This window comes from Rissa tridactyla, chromosome 6, assembly GCF_028500815.1.
Source record: "Rissa tridactyla isolate bRisTri1 chromosome 6, bRisTri1.patW.cur.20221130, whole genome shotgun sequence".
Taxonomy (NCBI): domain Eukaryota; kingdom Metazoa; phylum Chordata; class Aves; order Charadriiformes; family Laridae; genus Rissa; species Rissa tridactyla.
Genome location: NC_071471.1, coordinates 33,124,226 through 33,146,534, shown reverse-complemented (window position 1 = coordinate 33,146,534; position 22,309 = coordinate 33,124,226). Strand labels below are relative to the sequence as shown.

Sequence of the window (22,309 nt, the reverse complement as noted above, 5' to 3'; positions counted from 1 at the left end):
AGCTGACACACACATTTAGTAATTACAAAGGGCTGCTTGAGAAGAAATCGCTTGTATGACTCAAACGAGTAAGAACACATCTTTCCTGAACTGCATTAAAGAGGAAACAATTTAGATAATCTCCAAAATACAAATTTAGAGCCGCGTTGGCTACAGGACGGAGTGTTTTCACGGGAAGTCAGTCTCGAGGCAAGCAGCCATACCTTCAAAGAATTTATTCATTGAGGGCTGCCTGCAAGTCGCTGATGTACGCAGAGAGGGCAGATGCATTTTGGGGGTACCCTAAGGCAAAACCAGCAAGAGTACATGGGGTAAAGAGCTGCACCTTCGACTCAGGAGTGGGAGCCAGCCCCAAAACCAGCCCATTGAGTTTCGCCGCTATTTCCCAGCTACTAACATCACAAGGAAAGAGCTACAGCAATTAAACCCCTTCTAGCACATCCATCAGGATGGGAGCAACCTCTATCAGAGCTCACAGAGTTCAGCAAGAGAAATCACTGCCAGCATTACAAAAATCAAGGGCAAATCCAGTTACCGAAGTTCGTAACTTTAACCACTTCAACCCTTTGTGTCCTTCTGGTTACAGGCCCTGTTGGTGTTGGTTGATTTTAAATCGTTATTCACAGTGATGATCATCTGGGGAATACAAGGGTAACAACGCAAGCTGCAAGTTCTGGCATTCATTTATTGCTATTTTGAAGCACTCGCTTCTTAAAAAAAATATTTCTCTCAAGCCGAGCTCTTTTGAAGCTCAAGACTGGCCATCTTTTTTATTTTTAATAGCTTTTGGCCGAGTTATTAAACTGTAGTGCTCCACTCTCGAAGGAGTATGCCTTTGCAGTGCCAGATCAATAACAACTCGAGTGTCTTAATTTATCAAAAAAGTTTGAACTATTACAGTGTAATGCATTTTGCACTCAAGTGCTCGCTGCTATTGAAACATGGTATTTCATATTTTTTCTTCCTCCTCCCTGTCTAAACATGAACAAAGCTGGGAGTTAAAACTCATACTTTATTAATGTAGCTCTATGGGCTGAAATTTAAGAGTGGAAGGCACCACGCCACTGGGGCGATGGTTTTCCTCTACGCTTTGTATGGTGAATTTTTCTCTCCGAAGGATGATCCAATAAAGATCTCACACTTGTGCCTGGCTTTTATAACCAGGCATGAACTTGCTTCGCTTTACAACCTGGTATCAAGACAAACAGGGGGGCTGGAGATTAAAGACTGAGCAGCACTGTAGTTTGAGAGAGCGAAGATGCAGCAGTGTTTTATCGAGCACCGAACTTTTTCTTTTTTTTTTTTCTTTTCTTTTTTTTTTTAATTAGAATTACCCATGAACCTAATTGGTTTAGCTGGATTTAGCATGTTTTAGCTTAGGAAAGTCTGCGTACTCTGTACTGTAATATAAAACAAAAATAATGTTAAAAGCCTCATATTTTCCCTTCTCAAAAGAATTTGTGTGTGCGTGCGTGATTACGAGCCAGCTAGCAAGTACGACCTCTGAGCTTATTACTGGCCAAGACAGCTTTTATTACAGCTATCCAGACCTCACCTAAGGTGGGTAGAGAACACGCTGCTTTTTCCATCCCATGAGCGTGCGGGCTGAATCAGATGCCAAGCATGGCCAAAACCCAGCATTGTACTTCTCCCAAAACATCTGGGAATGCTTCCCAGAGAAGTTAACTCTGCCTCGGCAGTTCGCCTGGACTCCTCGAGCTCCCCACAGTATCTGCGGAAAAAGGCTTGAGCAACCCACAGTCCCCAGCCAAGACCTGCAGGCCCACCCCGCTCCTGCTTTCTGGTGAGAAACCAACCCGACACCATGGACGGTATTTCTATAGGGATGTTCAACGAAAGCTGCCACTGATTTCCTTGCACCAGTTCTAGCGCCTTGCGCCGAAGCCAGCCAGAAACTCCAGTCTCTGCTTGAAGGTAAAATTAATTTTCAGGCAAGAAAGCAGTGCCAGGGGTGAAGGGAAACCCTGCACTGTGGTTAGCTGGACAGACACACCCAACGCCCTCTTCCATTTTGGCCTCGACTTTGCAATCCAAAAAAAGGAGACACATAGGTCCTATTCAACATCATCACGCAATCCCTGGACTAAACAAGGAAGACCTGAGCCATCAGAATCATGAATGGCACATCTCTATAATCCTTCATTGCTTGGGAGAACAGTAGGCTCAGCTTGGATTAGATCAGGTTATCAGCAAATAATGGATCTGGTAGGATAAGCAATAGGAATTTCACTGCTTGTCAAAGAAAAGTGTTTCAGAAAGTCTGAAACTATGAAGTTGCCTCCTTCGGTCAAAGGTTCAACTCTGCCACTGGCTGCAATACAGCTCACAGGTAACAACGCTGCTGGTTCACCAGTGACCCTGATCTTCCACTTGGAGACATCCATGAATGGTATCTCTATCATCTGAGTAGGCAAGGAATCAGGTCTCATCCTGCCCAGCAATCACCCAGCTTCACGTCTTATCTTCGGATCTCAAATGGAGTGTGGCAACGGCTATCCCTGACACCATCAGAGGTCAGAGAAGCGAGGGAAGTCTAGCTGGTTTAATTCCCTCTCTTTATTCTTGAATCAAGTTTCAAAGGGAGGTGATAACCCCATGCCACAGAAGTGACTCAGCTCTTTTTATAGCACTTAGTGGCTCATCATCCAAAGCCATGAGAATGAGGTCCTCCAGATAAAGCCACCTTACTGGGCTCCTGTTCCCCTGAGCACCTCTCCCATTCTTCCCTTTCTGCTCCTTACCAACAGCTTAGGCCTCTCAGACTTCAATACGTCTGCTTATTGACATAAAAGACGACTTTTGGTCTCCAAAGCATTACTTGACCAGTACACACACTGAACCAGCACTGACCAGCTATTCCAGGGCTGACACTGGGAATGGAAAGCTCTGCGACTCCCTGATATCTTCCACTAACACCAGAAAGAGCCCTTCTAAAGCAAGTGAAAATAAACACATCAAAGCAAATGGGGACAGTGGGACAGACGGACCAGGGGGAATCTTCATCTTCGCATCTCTCAATGATACCAACGTACTTTATCACCAAGTTAACCCACGTCTCACTGCTTCAAATCTCCAAGGACCTTACAGATCCTGCTGTTCTTAATCTAAAGGCTCTGCTCAGCTCCATCACAGGGTGTCTGATCCCTCATATTGCCTTATTAACCTGACACCCCATTCTTGAGAGCAGTCCCATGTCACGTTCTCTCGGTGCTCGCCTTGGTTTTGAACATTTATGCTCAGAGATGCCAAGAAAGTTAATGGTCCCACATGTTCACTGTCAGCAGCTGAGGCAGTGGGGAGAGGAGCTGGAGTGCACTGCAGCTACCAACATAAGAGCGATACCGAAGCTTACAGCCATACACAAAACGAGAGGCTGAGCTGGGGTAAATCCTTCCTGCTGTACATATGTGCACATAAAATAAATTTAAAAAAAAGCAATTCCAGTTTGTTTTTTTTTTTATTTTATGGGCTATAAAAATAAATTAACCGTTCTAAAAACTTTCCTTTAAGGAACACCACCTCTGTAGAAGTGTGCAATGGTTTTAAAGTTTCACCTGATAAAACATATTAAGTAGTATAAAGTAGCAGAAAAGATGAATAAACCATCATGTCAGTCTTGTGGATTACTTAAAAGATTCGTCACAGTCCTGTGGAAATCCATGGCTGTGGTGCACAAGGGTATCCTGCCCCAGCTTTGCAATTCTCTTTTCAAGCCGCCTATAACTTCTGAAGCTGGTGAAGCCCATGTTTTAAGTTTTAATATTTTTCTCCTTTATAAGAGTGAGAGATCCACTGGCCTCCCTTTATTTCCTTTAAAAAGGAAAATCCATAATTCTAAGGTCATTACAAAGTTGTGTGAACTGAAGAATCTTGTATTTCACACAGTGGGGCCCAAATTACGTTCCTTCCTCATTTTCCTACATAAGGGTCACAAAAAAGTCAGTGAACAGGTGAAGACTGAGATTTGGGCTGGGCAGCTGCAGGGAACATGCTTGTGTCTAGTTTTTGAATGGAAAGGTGATAAGCCACCTCATACTGCTTAAAGCCACTTGACTTTGAACACTTCATTCACAGCCATGGCAGCACGAGGGTTTACGTCTCAGACACTTATGGTAAGGCAGCCCCAGGTGTGGATTTACAGCAGCACAAACACCCTAAGATTCAGCATCCGCACACACTCTGTAGAGGGTAAGCGGTAGGTTACTTCCATTGGCAGGCAAATTCACCCTTGCAGTTCTGACCAGTATGAGCAAAGAGCCAGACAACCACTAAGACCTTGCAAATTCGTTGCATATCTATGCTGTTGCATATTTTACGATTAGCTTTTGACATACTTTGTGTTTGACGTTACCTGCCCCATCTAACGTCAAGCAGAAAATACACTTCAATGCTTTTTCAGCCAGCATTGTTTAGGTGCAAAACCATTGCCTGTTGGTTTTGTCCAAGGGTATCATAATCTTAGGGTAGGTCTTTACATCAAGCAAACTACAGTGACAGTAAACTGATCCCAAGTTGGTTCGCAGCTGTGTTCACAACCTTGTGAGCTGTGCTCCCTCTGAACAGACAGGACAATTAACTGAGTCAAGAATTACACCCAACTCAAGGCTTTTCACACATGAAAAGGGCTCCAGTTCATTGTGCGGGCAAACAAGATCAGGGCAATTTCTTAGTTTCTGAGGTAACAGTTGGACTGAACGTCTCCCTTTTGCAGAAACAGCAGTTTCCCCGTGGCACAATATCTATTGCAGTTTGGGAAACCAAAATCAGAAAGATCACAAGAAGCTTCATTTTATTTGGATGTAAACCAGTATCTGAGCTCCAAAAGCTGTCAGAGGCATACCCTAGGACTTGGTTTTCAAAAGGTTTTTTTACTTACTTGTATTTTAAGAGCAGCCACTGAACAAACCACAGTCCTACAAGGATCATGCCGTTGATTTCACAAATAGAAAAAGCCCATTGCACCCGATCAAAGCGATCAAAAAATGCATCTGGTAGGGGAGGCTGCACCTCCTTGGGAGGCACTCGTTCATGAACGACTGAGATAGTCACTGTGGTAAAGATGAAACAAGAAAGTGCATAAATAAAAGCCAGGAAAGTCTTGCCCCATTCCATAGGGTACTGTGAGCGCTCCGGCTCTGGCATGGGGATCTTTATCATCTCCTTCTTATACCCATTTGGCATCCCGTTCAGCTTCGTTTTACTGCTAAAACCATTCTCGTGCGTGGTGTTGCTCACGCTGACACGGATGTGCCCGTTGACATGCCCGTTTTTGTGAGCCTCAATGTGGTGAGCCATTTTCAAAGTTTCAATCATGTGCAATAGCCGCTGTCCGCTGTCGGAAGACACCCGGGAGAGAGGCGTCTTCTTAAAATCCTCCTCCGTCAGGTTGATCAAATCCTGCCCGGTGAAGCTCTTCAATGGCTCACAATACTCTGGCACAGCATTTTCCGTTAGCCAATTTGTCACCTCCTCGGGTGACCACAGCACCACTTCTTTCATCTCGCCAGGCAGCCAGGGCACAGTCTGACATCAATTTTAAATTGGGCAGCAGTCACTGCGACTCCAGCGTGTTGGAAAGCTCCTCCTTGGCTTCATCTTGTCCGAGGAAGTAGTTCGGTGAGAGACAAGTCCCCGTCTCTAACCATCCGATGCGAGCATCCAGGCGCTGTGGCAAACATAGGAAACTGTTCACTTCATATTCGTGTTGGCATTCTTCTTCCTGGGGAGGAGAAAAACCCCAAACCAGTCATTAGGACAGCATTTAGCATTAGTTTGCAATTCATGTTTAAAGATAAAAATCACTGGCAAAGAATAGGTAGACTCTGGCATGGAAAAGACTAACTGATTTGAGCTCTAGTACACGCAGCACTGTCCTTTCTGAGCTTGCTACCGATTTCTCAAGAGCTTTAGCAGTCTTGTATTCTAAACACCGTCTTGCGGCTGAGGGAAGGACTCCTTCCTGCTCTTTAGTTGTTAAATCTCCTACTACTACACAGCTCTGGTTCATAACCAGTACCCAAACCTCTCTTAAAAATCATACAGAGCCAACGTTTAGTGTTATTCGTGTCACAAACCTTCTCTCCCCCCTACAGGCTGGTATCTTCATGCCATGTGTTGCACCGAGTTATCGAATAGGAAGGCTGGCTTTTGTTCTGCAAGGCAAAAATATCTAGTGTACCACAAACCCCACTTTTCTACAGGTCAGCAACACCAAAAAAAAAAAAAAAAATGACGTAGATAAGCAAGGTTACACTCTCTTGGCCAAAGCACCAGCAGGAAAATCAATACCCAAACAGGTTCGCTTGAAAATAAACCAAAGCATATAGGTTTGCAGGACTCTAGCAGATATTTAGCAGTTCTTCAAGGTAAGTGTTACGGTTTCCATGGTATACTGCTATAATGCAAATAAATGTTTGTCATCAGCTAAAAAAGGAACCAACAGAAAAATGAAACTTCAGTAAGAGGGGGAAAAAAAAGGAACTAGGTAACAAACTTCTACACCAAATTAATTACAAAAATAGCTCAGAAAGCTTAGAAAAGCTGATCACTTCCAACCAAAAATTACAGGAAAACTGATGTTACTTGCTGGAACCTCTTCCTGCATTTTTGAGACTTAACAACCTCCTCAGCACAAGGCAGTGAATGCCACCAGAAAACACCAGGTTTGAGACATTTATTCAACGAATAAACAAAAAATGGTCTTCCCTCAGAGCAAAGAGAGGAAGAGTGAGAACCCCCGTCGCCAGCCTGCCATCCCATAGACCAAGTCTCTCCTACCAGGAGGTTGCGGGATCAGAAACACAAAGTGCCCTACAGAAAGTAACAGCACAGGGAAAAAACACTTCATATTTTCAAAAGTCATTATCATGCCTTTATCAGCTTGAAGAATATTTCTAGCTTCTTGCAAGCTACCAGACAGTTGCGTTTCGTCGCAGGGAGCAAAGCTGCCACTGAGGAAAACCAAAATAATCTACACTACTGGCACGATTTGGGAAGTGGTGCAAAAGAGATACAGAGCTATACTCCTATGCAAAACGTGACCATGCTGCACATAAATATATTTTTTGACGCGTTACCTCTAAACTGAGCAAGAAACACAAGGTGCAGTTTATAATCTGTTCCTCTGTGGAATGAACCAGGTCTGGTGATCGAGAAAAGAAAAAGCTTTGAACAAAAGACTGGCAGTACTTTGCGCACACCAACTCCCACTTGCTGGGCACGCCACGGACACACACGTATTTAAAATCTGTGGAGCAAACAGGGATGAAGATGAATATTCTCCCTTGTAAATATCTTTGCTGTTTTAAAACAACACAAGAGAGGATACAGCTCCATTTTCTTTCTTTTTTTTTTTTTCAGTGGGATTATATGTACTGAGGAAGGCTTTTAGCCATGGATCACTTCATTATTCAAGCTGTGTTTAGCAAATTGGTATTCAGTTACACAGCTCTGAACGTGGAAAAAAAGGAAGGACTGAATTATGCATGTTAACCCACATTAGAAACTCTTACAAGACTTTGACTGAAGGAGAGCAGCTCAGCTCTCCACCACGCTGGTCTCGGTTTTTCAGGGCTCCTGAAATCCTGGGTCTGGCACCAGCCACAGCACAAAGCTCAAGCATCCTTACTCCATGCCGGGTGTCGTCAGCAGTTATGGGAAGGGGTTTTGCCTCCAGCTCCCCATTTGGCCTCAGTCTGTGCATTTAAGGGCCATGTCAGCCTTGAGCTAACCCTGTTTACTAACGCCTGTGGCTCAACTCGCTCACTGCAGACCAAGGAGATGGAAACACCATTGCCTTTTTGACAGCCATTTCTGTCTCAAGTGATGCACCAGCAATTCACAACTCAAGGAATTGGTGTCTATGCAAAGGAAAACACAACACGCACTTTCACACTCATCCTAGGGTCAAAACTCAGGTTGAAATCCATGAGATGCACAACTAACAGAATTCTCTATGGGCTTGCTGTTTCTGAGGGTAGCGCCTTACAACCTTGATAAAGCCACGAGTTATTTATTTTTTAATCCTGTTACAGCACCTGGGCTCTTAGTCTGCATCAGGACCTCATTCTCCCGTGCCATTTAACAGCTACATTGGCTGCCTCTCCAAGTTTTACTTTCCAAATTCAGCATGGATTTGGGGTTGTCAAAGCACTCTGTGTACGCCACGAGGTGGGGCAATATTAAACCTTTTCAATTTTAAACGCTGGAGCGACTGAAGCACAGTTTCCTAAACCACTCAGAAAGCAGGAAAGGACCTTAAACCGTCATCTTCCCAACATACCAGCTTTTCTTGTCCAGCCCCTGACAACACACCGCAAACGTCCTGTGTGCTTAAGGATCCGGGATCCCAAAAGACAGTGCAAAGGGCTGCATTCATCACTGTTCAGGAGCCTGCAGTAGCCGACCTTCAAATTAGATCTCCTTACTTACCATGCACATACATCTCCTCCTGCTGTGGCGGAGCTACTAGATTTTAAGATGAGCTCTGTGTGGAATCTAAGAACAAAAATCTCTTGCCAGCTGCAAATACTGCTCTGATACTAGCACAAGAGTCATAATATGCTGGTGTAACCCCACGATATCTGAGTCTGGAAGTGTTATGAGAAATAGCAAATGTACGTGTTTTGCAGTAAAGCTGCAGGGTTTGGCGATATTGTTAAAAACTACGGTCAATTCAGAAACTTGCTTATTCTTTAATCTCACCATCAGTAATGCTATTAAAGGTACCACACACAAGAATGAAGACTGTTCAACTTCCATTTTGGTGTCTTTATAGAATATAAAACATAAATATACGTCCTAAGAGTCATCATTGGTTTTAAAAATGAGAAAGCCCGACTCGCGCACAGAGGCACACACACTTTAACCCCACCTCATCCTCTGTGGATGGATGGATGGACGGACAATGACAGCACGGGGTTCACCAAGGAGCAAAGGGCTACTGAGCAGAAAGCTTCCGTCCTCACTGATGACGTTTCTGGGAGCACGAGGGCTCGCCCGGTGCAATCCCAGCCCACTATCACACCACCAGCGTGTAAATCACTATCAAGCACCTTTTGTAAAAGCAGAGTAACCGATACTCAATGGAAGGAAGGCTTAGAGGAAAGATAATACCCTGCCAAGGATGCAGGCTGTGCAGTCGTTTTCCTTGACAGTTAAAACGAGGAAAACCAACTAAAGTTTCTAGCGAATACCTATCATTCAAACCTCCATTTCGCAGCCTGTCTAATGGGGGAGGAACAGGCAAAAAAGATTCTTTACTAACACCTTTCAGCTTGTCACATTAAAAATACCTCGTTTTCTATCGTGTCTTCGTGAAAGCTTGATTGGGTGAGGTTTGCAGAAATGATATGGGAGACTAATAGCCCTCACCGGCCCCCTTGCTTCCACAAAAGGTCTTCTACTGTTCACAACAGCTGAAGACAAAGTGGGGGTGGGCATCAGCTGCTGCCTGGCCACATCCACCAACTTAGCTTTGTCCCACTGCCCCAGCAAGGCACAGGGAGGGCAGGCTGCCGGGCACATGTCCGAGCACCCCCAGCTCTGACACGGGCTGTTCGCCTGGGCCAGGCAACTGAAACGCTCCCTCCATCCACAGCAGATTTGCTTCATTACAGAGCCTGTATCTGATAACGAATTATAAATAACAATGCGATTATCATAATAATACCAACTGCACTATGATAATGACGCCATGTAAAACCGGTATCTCAAAATACCCACACCACTAGACTGAGCAGGACGAAGTAACTTCAGCAGGGGCTCCAGTGCTTCAGCAAGGTGCTTCAATGCACCTCCTCGCATTTACATGACATTTTTTTCTCCTGTTCCCAGCAAACATTAACTTGGTGTTAGCGCTAACTCAAAATTTTCAGATGCTTTTCCACTTTCCTCGACAGGGAATATTTCCCACCACCACTTCAATCTGCCCATATGGGGGTTGTAATACCATAACCACAGCCACCTCAGTGGGTTAAGTGAGTATTTCAGAACACACTACATAACCTTGCATATCAAGACCCATTCTCTTTTGCATTGCTTGGCAGAGATGTGGTTGGGCACAAGGACCGAACGCGGGAGCATCCACCTCTTTGGTTAAAGGACAAGATAATCAGCAATAAAATCATCAGCTGGCTACATGTCTACACTTGACTTGATGGCCAGAGTGCAGAAAACTCTGCAGTTTTCTGTCTCTGGGTCTGCTTGGAGGATAGCTAAGCACTCACACTGGACGTCACTGTTTCACATTACGTTTCAAAGTCCATGGGCTCACTGCTGAGTGAGCAACGGGCACTCCCTGGGCAGGCAGCACGAGACTTTGTCTGGGATGGCTGCAGGGTCCACAGAGCAGTCACCTCCCTCCATAACCCTGGAGGGGTTAACAGGCTTACACACGCTGTTCCCTATTACCTCTAAATTTGCAAGGAGAAAGCATTACGTCTCGCAATTAACACTGGTGAGACAAAACCACATCCACCTAAAACAGCAAAAAAGAGAACCCAAAACCAGTTTGGTCATCTCCAATCTCCTCCTAAAGCGCTTTGAAACCCGGATGAAGAAAACCTAAGTATTCCCTAATCGAATCATGCCTTCCTCATGTTTGTACAGTGCTTTTATTCTCTGAGCGAGGACCTTTGCTGCCAAGGCAACAGTCACTATAGAAATCAGTAAAATAACCAGCCATTTCAGAAACCGCAACGAGCTCCAAGGCGATTTTCAAATCCTTTCAGAGGCAGTGGGTGTGTTTTAGTTGCAACACTGAGCATCCTTCCCAAACACCCCAGAAAAGCTGAGACAATAAAACCATTAGTAAAAAAACAGCGTTAAAACAAGCGAGGTCCAGGGATAAGCGCAGTTTGAAGATAAAATAGTGACATTTTCTCCCTGGGAAAACCAAACGCTGAGATGCACACTGATTACGTGTGCACACACATAAGCAGGAGAAAAATCAAACTGCTGTAAGGATTGAAGTTTTAATGCTTTAGAAAACAACCCACAGGTGAATTCCCCACGCCCCCCAGCGAACAGAAGTTACATGGAGCCTGAATACTTCGGATGAGAGCCAGGAGCTCTTGTCCTGTGTTTTGACAGCACAAAACAAACTGTTCGTAACAGCAGGGTCTGAGTCACTGCTACAGTCACCTCCTCTACGAGCATTTTATCATCACTAACAATAACGCTCCGACACCTCAATAACTGGACATTCTGTACTTGCAAAGCACCTCTGCACACCAATTTGCCATGAAAGGGTGATGCCTGCCACAAATGACGTGCTGGATATCACCAACGAGCTCTCAAGCAACGTACCAAATTGCTTCCCCCCCTCCAGGATGGCTTTGCCTTCAAACCAGAGATCGCCCCTTGGGAGAGGCTGCACCGCTAGCACACAAGCGGCTGCTGGCATTTTAAACAGTACAATAAAGCTGGTTTTGTGCTGTAAATGCAAATATATGCAAATACAAAATATCTCTAAGTATAAAATTGAGGCACAGATGGGCTCACGAGTTCCACAGAGCTCCAAGATAGGTTTCCAAGGTTAAACCCAGATGGAAAACATTGTCCCGCAGACACGAAGTCAGAGCAAGCAGAATTACTACTACGAAAAGAGAAGCTGGGATCAATATGTGAAGCAACACCCACGTACCCTGAATAGCTACTTACGCAGCTTCAGAGAGAGAAAAAAACTGCCTGCACACTACATAAATCCCTGAACAGCCCGTTTTTTCTAAATTATTCTATATGAAGAAGAAAAAAACAAAAGACAACCCACTGTATATTTCCTATCCTAATTTAACAACAAAAAAAAAAAAAAAAACACACCACCAAAAAAACCCAAACAAAAAAAAAAAGAAATGAAAATCCACTCACAGGCAGGGACCTCAGTGTAACAGGTCTGAACTCAAGCCTGGAGTTCAGTGGCAAGGCTTTCAAAATGAAAGTACTTGCATCAAATCTGAATAACCAAACAGCTCTTCTTCAGATGGGAAACACTGCTAGCGAATCTCCCTGCTACAAAAATGCATCGTCCATATTGCACGGGTGTATGTGTATAGGTATATACACGCACAGGTTCCATGCTAGGTGACGGAGACACCTAACCCGATCAAGCCTCGTCCCTTTGCTTCTTCTCAGCCCTATCTCTCTTTGCTCCACTTTCTTCCTCCCTCTTCTTCTTCCTCCAGCTTGGAAGTAATTATGGAAACCAGCAAACCCTCACAAGAAGGCTTCAGCTGACCTCATCACGGGAGCAGTTGCTAAGAAGGGCTTTTGTTTTGACACTACGGAAATCCTGCTTTGAGTGATCCGGGGGTGGAAAGGATGGGGTGGGGAGGGCAGGTCCTGCCTGTGGTTTAAGTTACAAACAGTTATTTCAGACTGAAAAGTCTCCTCAAACGCAGGAGGGAAAGCCAGGACCACAGCCCCAGCCGGCACCTGCAGGAACAGCCACGGGCTTTCTGCCTACAGCAGGGATAACCCAAGCACACATCTCATTTTCTACCGCGTACCACAATCCTACGGTATAAATCCAAAAGTAACATAACACCTGCAACTGAAATCAAATGAACATTAGCTTGTTTTTAAACAGCTGCAACAGGAAACCCACCTTCCAACTCCTTCTGTCCCAAATGCTTTTAGTTCTGCGCAAGAAAGATGCAAATAACACCACAAAGTTAATTTGCACTGGGGGAGGGGGGGGGCGACACACCCCACAACTATATCAAACTCCTCAAAATATTATCATTGAGAAAAAGTGGGTTTATACTATTTCAGCCCTCCAGACGCAGAAGAGTGTGTGAAAATATTAACGGACCATCACAAATCCTCATGCACGGGTAATCTACTTTGACACCAGGATCTTTGATTCTTCAGCAGGGACTTCTACAGCCAGAACTCAACCCATCCACCACATCAGTCGCTTCTTTGCTATGTACCAACAAAAAAAAAAAAACCCAAACCCAAACCCCACGGACACCACGACACGCGCTGCACTCAAACCTTGCACACGTGGTTTCTGGACCGAAGCAACCCTAAGTGTTTCTGGGCTCTGCGCTCGGGTGGCAGCAAGCTCCGGCCATCGTCTCCAGCACAGCGAAACACACGTCCGTGTTACGCCTCGGGATCTGGGTCAGACAGAGATAGGGCAGAGCTGGAAATAGAGCCCCGTGTCCTCGTGCAACCTCTGAGCTAACTCTGTTACTGAAGAGCACGAAACCATCCCTGCCTTCCTCTTGAAACTATCCAATTCTCCTTTGTATTTATACACACACAACAGAATACCTCTGAAGGAAAACAGATGAACCGAACGAAAACAGATGCAACACTGAAAAAAGCAGGAAAAGTGGGTTTACACCCCCGACAAGGCATAGAAATGGGGAGAGGATGGGGTAGGGCAGAAGGATGGAAACAAGAAACTAAGGAGAGACTAAACGTCTGTGACGTGCTCCGTATTTTAACTCTGTTAACCAAGTTCGGGTGTTTTGGAGTTTTTGGGAGTTTTACCTACATTGAATACCTGAAAGTCGTTTATTATTAGAAAGAGAGATTTGTGGTGAGCCTCTGGGAATCCAACTAGTAGCAAGAACTCTTAAAAAAAAAAAAATCAAAACAGAACGGGAAGTTTTGCCTAAGGAAACTGAGGACAGTCTTGTGACTGATGGTAACATGGCTCTAAAATGCATACGCCAGAGTATTTTGCCAAACCAGACTTGCAGATTGGGAAAAAGAAAGCCAGATGAAACTACAGTGAAAAACCGAGCCTGACTGAAGGCTTAAATCAATTAATTGACATATTTTTTTAATATTTGGGTTTGTTACTGGACATGTATTAGACAGCATCCAGACCACAACAGTTGTTCCCTCCAAACTGCCTTTCCCTGAGTTATGACTAAAGCAAAAGAAAACCTAGTTTACACGCTCAGAATCCCAGCCTAGAATAATGTTTCCATATTTCATTAGAAATATAAATATTTTATTTCACATACACTACTTCTGAAGTCCAGCAAATCAGACCCAGATCAAAAAGACTCCAAGCCTCAAGAGTTGAAATATAAATATCTATGTATCTTCATGCAAGATGTTACTATTCATAAACCCACCCAAAAGGCACACCATCAACATTATTAGTTTTCAATGCTATTATCCTTGTAAAACAAAACAATTCCTGGGTTTAATCTTTATTAATTTAGTTTCATCTAACGCATGCTGATCCCTGGTCTGAAACACAGAACACCACAAATATCAAAGAATATTTTAGGGTACAAATAGCCCTAATCCAATTTTTGAACACATATTCCTCCTCTTTCCAGCAATATGTGTTCAGAGTTGTACCATAAATCAAATATTTAGATCTGGAAAACGTGTAACTGTATGAAGGAGATGAAAGCTCTTATTGCACATTTGGTCTAGAACAATCAGAAACCCAGGAAAGGCTAGAGGAAGAAAAAAAAAAAAAAAGAAAGAAAAGCATTTTTGACTGCCAATGAGTACAATCTTAATGATGGGAACTTGTCTTACTAGAGCCAGGTCTGTTGAAAATCCAGATGAGCTGCCCTGGCATCTTCCTTTTGCAGTTAATGCTACAAGCAAGAGAAATGTCTCTCATCTTGCTTGCCAAACTTCAGCCGCTTCCCTTACTCTCTTTGCCACCAGGCGCGTGGATGCCAAATCTCGCTGTTTGAGGTGGAGATCTGCCACTGGCAGCGTTCAGCTTTATGGCAAAAACACGCTCACGTTCATTCAGCAAAATCCAGCGCAGCTGGAGAGAGGAATCTCCTTCAAAAGCCAGAGTGACAGAAAGGAATGACAATTCAGACCAGTTCTCCATCATCTTTGAAAGGTCCTGGAGAAGAGGCGAGGTGCCTGAGGACTGGAGGAAAGCCAAGTCACTCCAGCCTTCAAAAAAGGCAAGAAGGAGGAGCCGGGGAACCACATGCCAGTCAGCCTCACCTCCATCCCTGGAAAGATGATGGAACAGCTCGTTCTGGGCGTCATTTCAAGGCATGTGGAAGAAAAGAAAGCTATCAGAAGTACTCAACATGGATTCACCATGGGGAAATCACGTCTGACTAATCTGATAGCCTTCTACAATGGCACGACTGGATGGATAGGTGAGGGGAGGGCGGTAGACGTGGTCTACCTTGACTTAAGCAAGGTGTTCGACACGGTCTCCCACAGCATTCTCATAGGGAAGCTTAGGAAGAGTGGGTTAGATGAATGGGCAGTAAGGTGGATAGATAACTGGCTGAAAGACAGAGCTCAGGGTGGTGATTAGGGGCACAGAGTCTAGTTGGAGGTCAGTGACGAGTGGTGTTCCCCAGAGGTCAGTACCGGGTCCAGTCCTCTTCAATATATTCATCAATGACCTGGATGAGGGGACAGAGTGCACCCTCAGCAAGTTTGCCGATGACACAAAGCTGGGAGGGGTGGCTGACACACCGGAAGGCTGTGCCACCATACACAGAGGCCTGGACAGGCTGGAGAGTTGGGCGGAGAGGAACCTTATGAAATTCAACAAGGACAAGTGTAGGGTGCTGCACCTGGGGAGGAATAACCCCCTGCACCAGGACAGGTTGGGGGTGACCTGCTGGAAAGCAGCTCTGTGGAAAGAGACCTGGGAGTCGTGGTAGACAACAGGATGACCATGAGCCAGCAATGTGCCCTTGCGGCCAAGAAGGCCAATGGCATCCTGGGGTGCATCAAGAAGAGTGTGGCCAGCAGGTGGAGGGAGGTCATCCTCCCCCTCTGCTCTGCCCTGGGGAGGCCGCACCTGGAGTACTGCGTCCAGTTCTGGGCTCCCCGGTTCAAGAAGGACAGGGAACTGCTGGAGAGGGTGCAGCAAAGGGCTACCAAGATGACTAGGGGACTGGAACACCTCCTTTATGAAGAAAGGCTGAGGGATTGGGGTCTCTTCAGTCTGGAAAAAAGACGGCTGAGGGGGAGACCTTATCAACACTTATAAATACTGAAAAGGGTGGGTGTCAGGAGGATGGGGCCAGGCTCTTTTCGGTGGTGCCCAGGGACAGGACAAGAGGTAACGGGCACAAACTTGAGCATAGGAAGTTCCACCTCAACATGAGGAGGAACTTCTTTCCTGTGAGCATGGCAGAGCCCTGGCACAGGCTGCCCAGAGAGGTGGTGGAGTCTCCGTCTCTGGAGACATTCCAAACCCACCTGGATGCGTTCCTGTGCCATGTGCTCTGGGTGACCCTGCTCTGGCAGGGGGTTGGACTAGATGATCTCCAGAGGGCCCTTCCAACCTCATGGTTCTATGATTCTATTCCCTATGTTTTTTGGCCTTTTACAGATAAATCCATGATTGTTGCTTGGTGTTTCAGGGCTGCTGCTGCTGCCGCTAACAAATGCGACACTTCGATGCTGCAACAAACTCCAAATTTCAGAATCTGGACTTCAGAAAACCCAAGACATTCCTCCCCCAACACTGTAAAGTACCTTTATCTCCGTACCAGACTCCAGATCTTAACACCATTGATTAAGCACACTCAACTGCTCCCGACCTATGTCAGAAATGCCATCCCTGCCGTTGATTATCCTGTGACACTGGCACCCTACTTTGCTCTGACAACAATTCAGCATTGAACCCAAAGAACAGGTATGCACAAACATCCTCCCCAAAACATTAAGTGTTCCTAAACATATTTAATTGCCAGATATTTTAAGAGCACAAACCAACACTGAAAACATGCTTGCTTCCACACTGACAGTGACGGTGACTGTGCATACTACCAGGTATCAGTCAACCAATTTCCAAGACCACAAGCAGAATCACTTGAAAAATCCTGAAGTCTGCAAAATACTTCATGTTTTAAATATTCCTCTCAGCTCAAAGTTACAGTCAACTATGTTTAGAAAAAGAGAGATATAAGGAGAGACAAGAAATGTGTATCTTGATATCTAACTGTTCTGGAAATGATGAATATTTCAATAATCAACTGAAATCCTCAGAAATACGTTCCTCCTGCAGACATCCAATTACCTCTAATTTTCTTTTCTAGTGACGCACCTGAGGCATAGGAGATGCACCTGCGTCATGTTGTCCTAATATCTTTATGGAGATGTCCATTAGCCACCCACCCAACCCAGCGACGATCCCAGGGAGTATCTCAGGCAGGGCAGCTCTTGGCCATCTTTTCTTCTGCAGGTGGTGACTCCACTACCTGGCACACCAAACACGAAAGACTGGATGATGGCAGAACAGATTCACATGCTGCACCGGGAGGTTTTGAACATGTTAATTAAATCAGTTCTAAAAGTAACCTGCAACTCCAGCCAAACAAGAGAATCTCAGCTGGAGGTACTGGGTAAGTACAACTAGCTTGCATTCACGTCATGGAAATTAAGCTACATTTAAACATAGTATTTAATGAAAACAATATTTCAGCTCACAAACTCCCCTCTTGGAGAACGCTATCATCCACTACCTACCCATAGCCCATAAAACTGCTGCAAAGCGACTCAAAATAGAGTGCAAAGCTCAGTCAGCAGTTTGCTCACCCTTCACAACCAGAAATAATTAAAAGTACCTAAATCAGATGCCTGTTGAGATGGTTGTTGACGTGATACACCTCTCTCCTGCCACAGAAGGGATGGAGGGATCAGACCCAGCCTGCTATCATCAGCACGACTGTCCATCTGCTAGCACGAGCACGCAGCCTCTGGAAAACTTTGCTTACTAGTCAAAACATTTTCTTTCAACTAAAAGAAGGCAAACCAAGCTGTACACTACGAACTGTAAGATGCACTCCTCAAAATATCTGTTTCCTTTCATTAAATTGTACATTAGGCGGGAGAAGTTAACGGCTTGTAGCACAGTGCTAGACGTAATGTCATTTCCACGATCCACCCCAACATAAGCATCCATGGACCATGTCACAGCGTGTACGCTTTATCAAGCACGTAACAACTGTAGCTCCCTGCGGTGAACCACCCGCACACTGCTCGCAACAAAGAAATCAAATTGCTCAGATAATTTCACCTGCTTTAGAAACTGAAAAGGTACATCCACCCTTGGAAAAAAAAAAAAAAAAATAAAAATCAGCATTCCTTCCCAGAAAGCAGACACGTGAATTAACCGTGTTATCAATTAAGGGATGCCTGTTGCTCCGAAAGGATCACTGATCTGCTTGCCCGCAAAAACAAGACTGAGCTTCACAACTCCTGTTACACAAACAGGTAACATTCAATAAGGAGGACAAGCCCTGCTCGTTCATAGCAGCAAGAGAACCGCAGAAACCCAGCGGCACTATCCTCCTTCCAGCCGCAGAAAGAGGAACCCAAATAAATCGCAGGGAAGGAGATGAGAGGGAGGGAGAGGAGAAAGGATTTACATCTGCTGTCACGTGGCCGCTGTAGCTTTCTGCAAGCAGATGGGTGAAGCCCAGATTAGCAAGGTATTAACAAAAGCAAGGGAGTGACGCCGAGGAGGTGCAGCTCGAAAATAGCCGAACTCTGACCTGCTTTGCCAAACGGACCAATGGTCCCCTCTCCCGGATGGATCAGTGTCGGCCGTGAAGCCACGGCTCTGCTGACTGGCGGGAAGAGATGGGAGATCTCAAGAGAAGCGGTGCATGTTTGGAAAAAGCTGATGAGGCTGAAGCTAAAAGATGAATGGCAAAGTAGATAACGAAGTGGCAGCCAGGCAGGAGAGCACAATACTCCTTTAAATGAACCTTCAGCAGCAAGATGCAAAAGGCTCACTGGGAATAAGCCCCTTCCGTAGGTAAATACTCAGAAGATGCACTCTCTAGAGATGTCCAGCAGGATGCAATATCCCTACTGTGTAACTAAGTAAGCAAACAAAACAAGGAGTTACAGTTACACTGTTGTTTCTAATGTACAAAGGCTCACCCAAGCAGTGGAGCAGCCAGGATGTTACGGTACCGCAGAAACTCATCTGGTGAGGAGCCCGTGAAAGCGGGACACCAGTAAAACCCTGTTGAGCCACCTCGTGACAGGCTCCATGACTATGCAGCACTCCCTCAAGCCTGGGAAATGCATATACGACTCCTAAACACATAAGTAAACAGAATATTTTAAGAGTACAAAACAAATAGGGACCAACCTGACATAGCTGTTGCTTTACCTACACCTCCCATAGTCAGACTGGCTCTACAGGACTATCCTTGAACCGTGCTCTGACATGCATCTTTTAGGTAAGTCCTAAGAACTTCTCCAAGATCTTCTAAACCTGATAAAATAGAGCATTTTAATAAGAGGCCATAAAAAAAAAAAAAAAAAAAAAAAAAAAAGATCTTTCACCTAGAAAGATCAGGAAAATTCATCACCAGTTCTCCGGTAATGCCAGTGCCTCTCCTGCAAGCAATACAGAGCTGCTGAGATTACTACTGATGGAAAAAAAAAAAAGTACTATTTTGGAAACAATAAGATCAAATACTGTAGAGTGTTCATACCAGAAGATATTAAACAGTCACAGTAATTTGCATTTGTGGTTTGTTGGGCTTGGGTTTTTTGGTTGTTTTTTTGGTTTTGGTTTTTTTTTTTGGTTCGGGTGGTTTTTGTGGGGGTGAGGGTGGAGCGGCATTACCAGAGATCACACAGAACATAAATACACATGAAATTTGCTTTTAAAAGCAAGTATTTTATTATCTGTCCTTAGGCACTCCAAAACCTTTTCATTGGGTCTGAAAATACCTACAATCACAAATATTTAATGTGGTTGAGGGGATAAGAGTACCGCGGCAGAAATCCTGATGAAATATGCAGCTCGTCCTATGTGGCACCACAACAGCACTGAAAAAAAAAGTGTCTTTATTTCACATGGTTCTATTTCACATCAATAGCAAAACAATGCAGGGACTTGATTTAATTTGATCCTGAGAAAAAAAAAAAAACAAACTTGAGCCGGTCTGAATCGGTCTTTGACAGCCAAATTACAAAAGCCTGACCTCCCAGCAACAGCCCGGGAGTAAAAACAGCATCTCCCATCAAGTACAGGCAAACAGCAAACGCAACGGCTGGAACGTGAACCAGCCCAGCCTGTCCACGGTGCGTCCACACGGGAAGCACAGCCTGTCTCATCCCAACCGAAACACAAGACGCACCACACGCACGGCACCACACAAATTAAAATTTAAGGGGAAAAAAAGGCTTATCTCAGACCAAAAAAACCCAGCAGCTATAGGAGAGTATAAGGATATCACATTCCCATCTGTTACAGGGATTTCATACCCTCCCCGGAGGGCAAAATGCAATCAGCAGGAGACAGGCTGTCAACAGCAGGGCTGGATGCTCTCACTTTCTGGAGGAGTAATGAGAAAGGATCAATATTTAGAAAGATCCTGAGAAAGAGTGGTAAAGCCACCGGGGAGGGGAGCACCACACACGGCGTCAGCCCAAAAATCAGGAAACTTGCATTTCCTTAGTTCACTAAAAGCCAGTTTTTGCCAAGTAGCCAATTTCCTTACACTCTTCATTAAATAAAATATGAAGGGCAGGCGGAGACATGAAATATAAATGCATACACTTCCATAAGCAGCAATTGTAGATGCTGCATAAATCAGTGAGGACACCAGGACTTATGTCCCCTAATGGAAGGCACAGACTTCAGGGTCGGTTAGCAGGCAAGGAAGTTTTATATTAACAAGCGTGGCATTTATATTTGCCTTCGTAATCACGCTGCCTAGAAATAGCAGAAATGGCTTTGGTTCATGTATTATTTAGTCAGGCCAAACGGGTGAAAAGCAGAATCAAACCACAAGACAGACACCACGTGATTTTGGCGTGGTTCTCCACCAAATATAAAACTTGCCAATGGGATGGCAGGACACTCACTGGTTTGGTAATTAAGCCAGAATGGCTGAAAAGATCCTTCCGCCAGATTTCGCTGCAAAGCTGCCAGAAGATGTGACAGTAGTTATGAATTGCCCTATTGAAACTCGTTGCTGTACCTGTTTTCCAGCACTTTGCCACGCACGTGAGAGCAAACACAAAGTCTTTACAGTTTCAAGTGTTAGCAATCAGAATTATTGCTTTGGCAAACTTCCCTGGGGAAGAGTAATAGCTACCTATGGAAGACTTGCCCCTAATCACTGCTATCTCTTTTTTCTTAATATTTTTTATTTCAGGCAGTTGACTGACAAATAACACCGTTGCAGTGCTCACGTTTACAATGCACAACTTCTCTCTTGTATTTGTGAAAAATTGACTCAAAAGGCACGGCAGCTTTCAAACAACTGGCTGCTGGCACCTCCAAGTTCAGTTGTGAAAACTAACCATGTGCCTAGTTGAAAACCACTTTTCACCTTGAAAATTAGGATGTGGTCTAAAATACTGTCAACCCACCTTTTTACTACTCCATTATTTGCAAAGTGGGCTTGAGGTGGCCTTTAACTTGCAGCCAGATGGATGAGTTCAGCATGAAGACTGTGCTTGGCTGCACAAGCGACTTCTCTAGGACAGGACAGGACACGTGAAACTCCAAGACAGCAGTGCTCACGTCTTTAAGGGACTCCACACTACTCTTTCCTACCATACAGGACTCTAAAGCTCAACAGGTCCCTGCTAACACTACAGCAATAGCAGGTCTGTCCCAAGCAAGGGGAAAACCCCAAGCCACGCATCAGCTTGTGGCGGCCCCCTCCCCAGATTATTCAGAGGTTCAAGAGAACTGAAAGTCATCTTCATACCCAAAGTGATTTCTGAGTATAAAATAACTTCTGTTTACCTGTTTTGAAAGGTACTTATAAGACGGGAGTTCCTCCCTATTCCTAAGCTCTGCATAAAGCTGGATTTATTGATGCAGACCCTTGATTCACCAGGAGAGCAAGACGTAGGAGTCTTGCTGTATTATGCCGGAATTTAGGAAAATCAGGAAGGGGGTTGGCGGGGGGGGAAGGGGGGAATCAAGAGGAAAACCCAGGAGTACTCATCCCAAACTGAGACCTAGAAAAAAAAAAAACAGCATGGGTCTTCTTCCTTATTTCTCTTTCTGTCAGCAGTAGCGTCTGCTCTTTCCTCTCTCCTTTCCCTCACCCTCTGCAGCTTGTTTCAGCCCTGCATGTCGGACCCTCCCCAGCCGAGCGGTACATGCTCCGGATTAAAGGTCAACAGGCTTAGGAGAAAACGAGAGGCTGCTGAAACCAGGACAGTGTGAAGCCACCCCCCGAAACAGAGGGCAGAATATTTTAGATAACTTTGTGACAGACAGGCAGCAGCGCTGGTGGCCCAACGAGCCCCAGCAGCCTCCTCTTCCTCCTCCCCTCCCAAGGGTTTTTAAAAGTAGGAGAATCAGTCTGAAAGGATCCCGAGGACT

At 45.0% G+C, this 22,309-nt stretch overlaps 1 protein-coding gene across 14 annotated transcripts in view; it reads right to left on the bottom strand.

The window, feature by feature from the left end:
- The window catches only part of SGMS1 (sphingomyelin synthase 1), a 101,262-nt gene that overhangs the window by 7,897 nt on the left and 71,056 nt on the right, over positions 1-22,309 (bottom strand). For 13 of the 14 annotated variants that reach the window (XM_054206944.1, XM_054206941.1, XM_054206954.1 and 10 more), the window contains one exon: positions 4,898-5,740. In XM_054206944.1, the coding sequence (XP_054062919.1) occupies positions 4,898-5,520 (623 nt within the window). In that variant the 5' untranslated portion in view covers positions 5,521-5,740. Of the gene's footprint in view, positions 1-4,897; positions 5,741-6,095; positions 6,174-22,309 lie in introns of all 14 variants that reach the window. The other variant, XM_054206951.1, reaches the window with a different exon arrangement.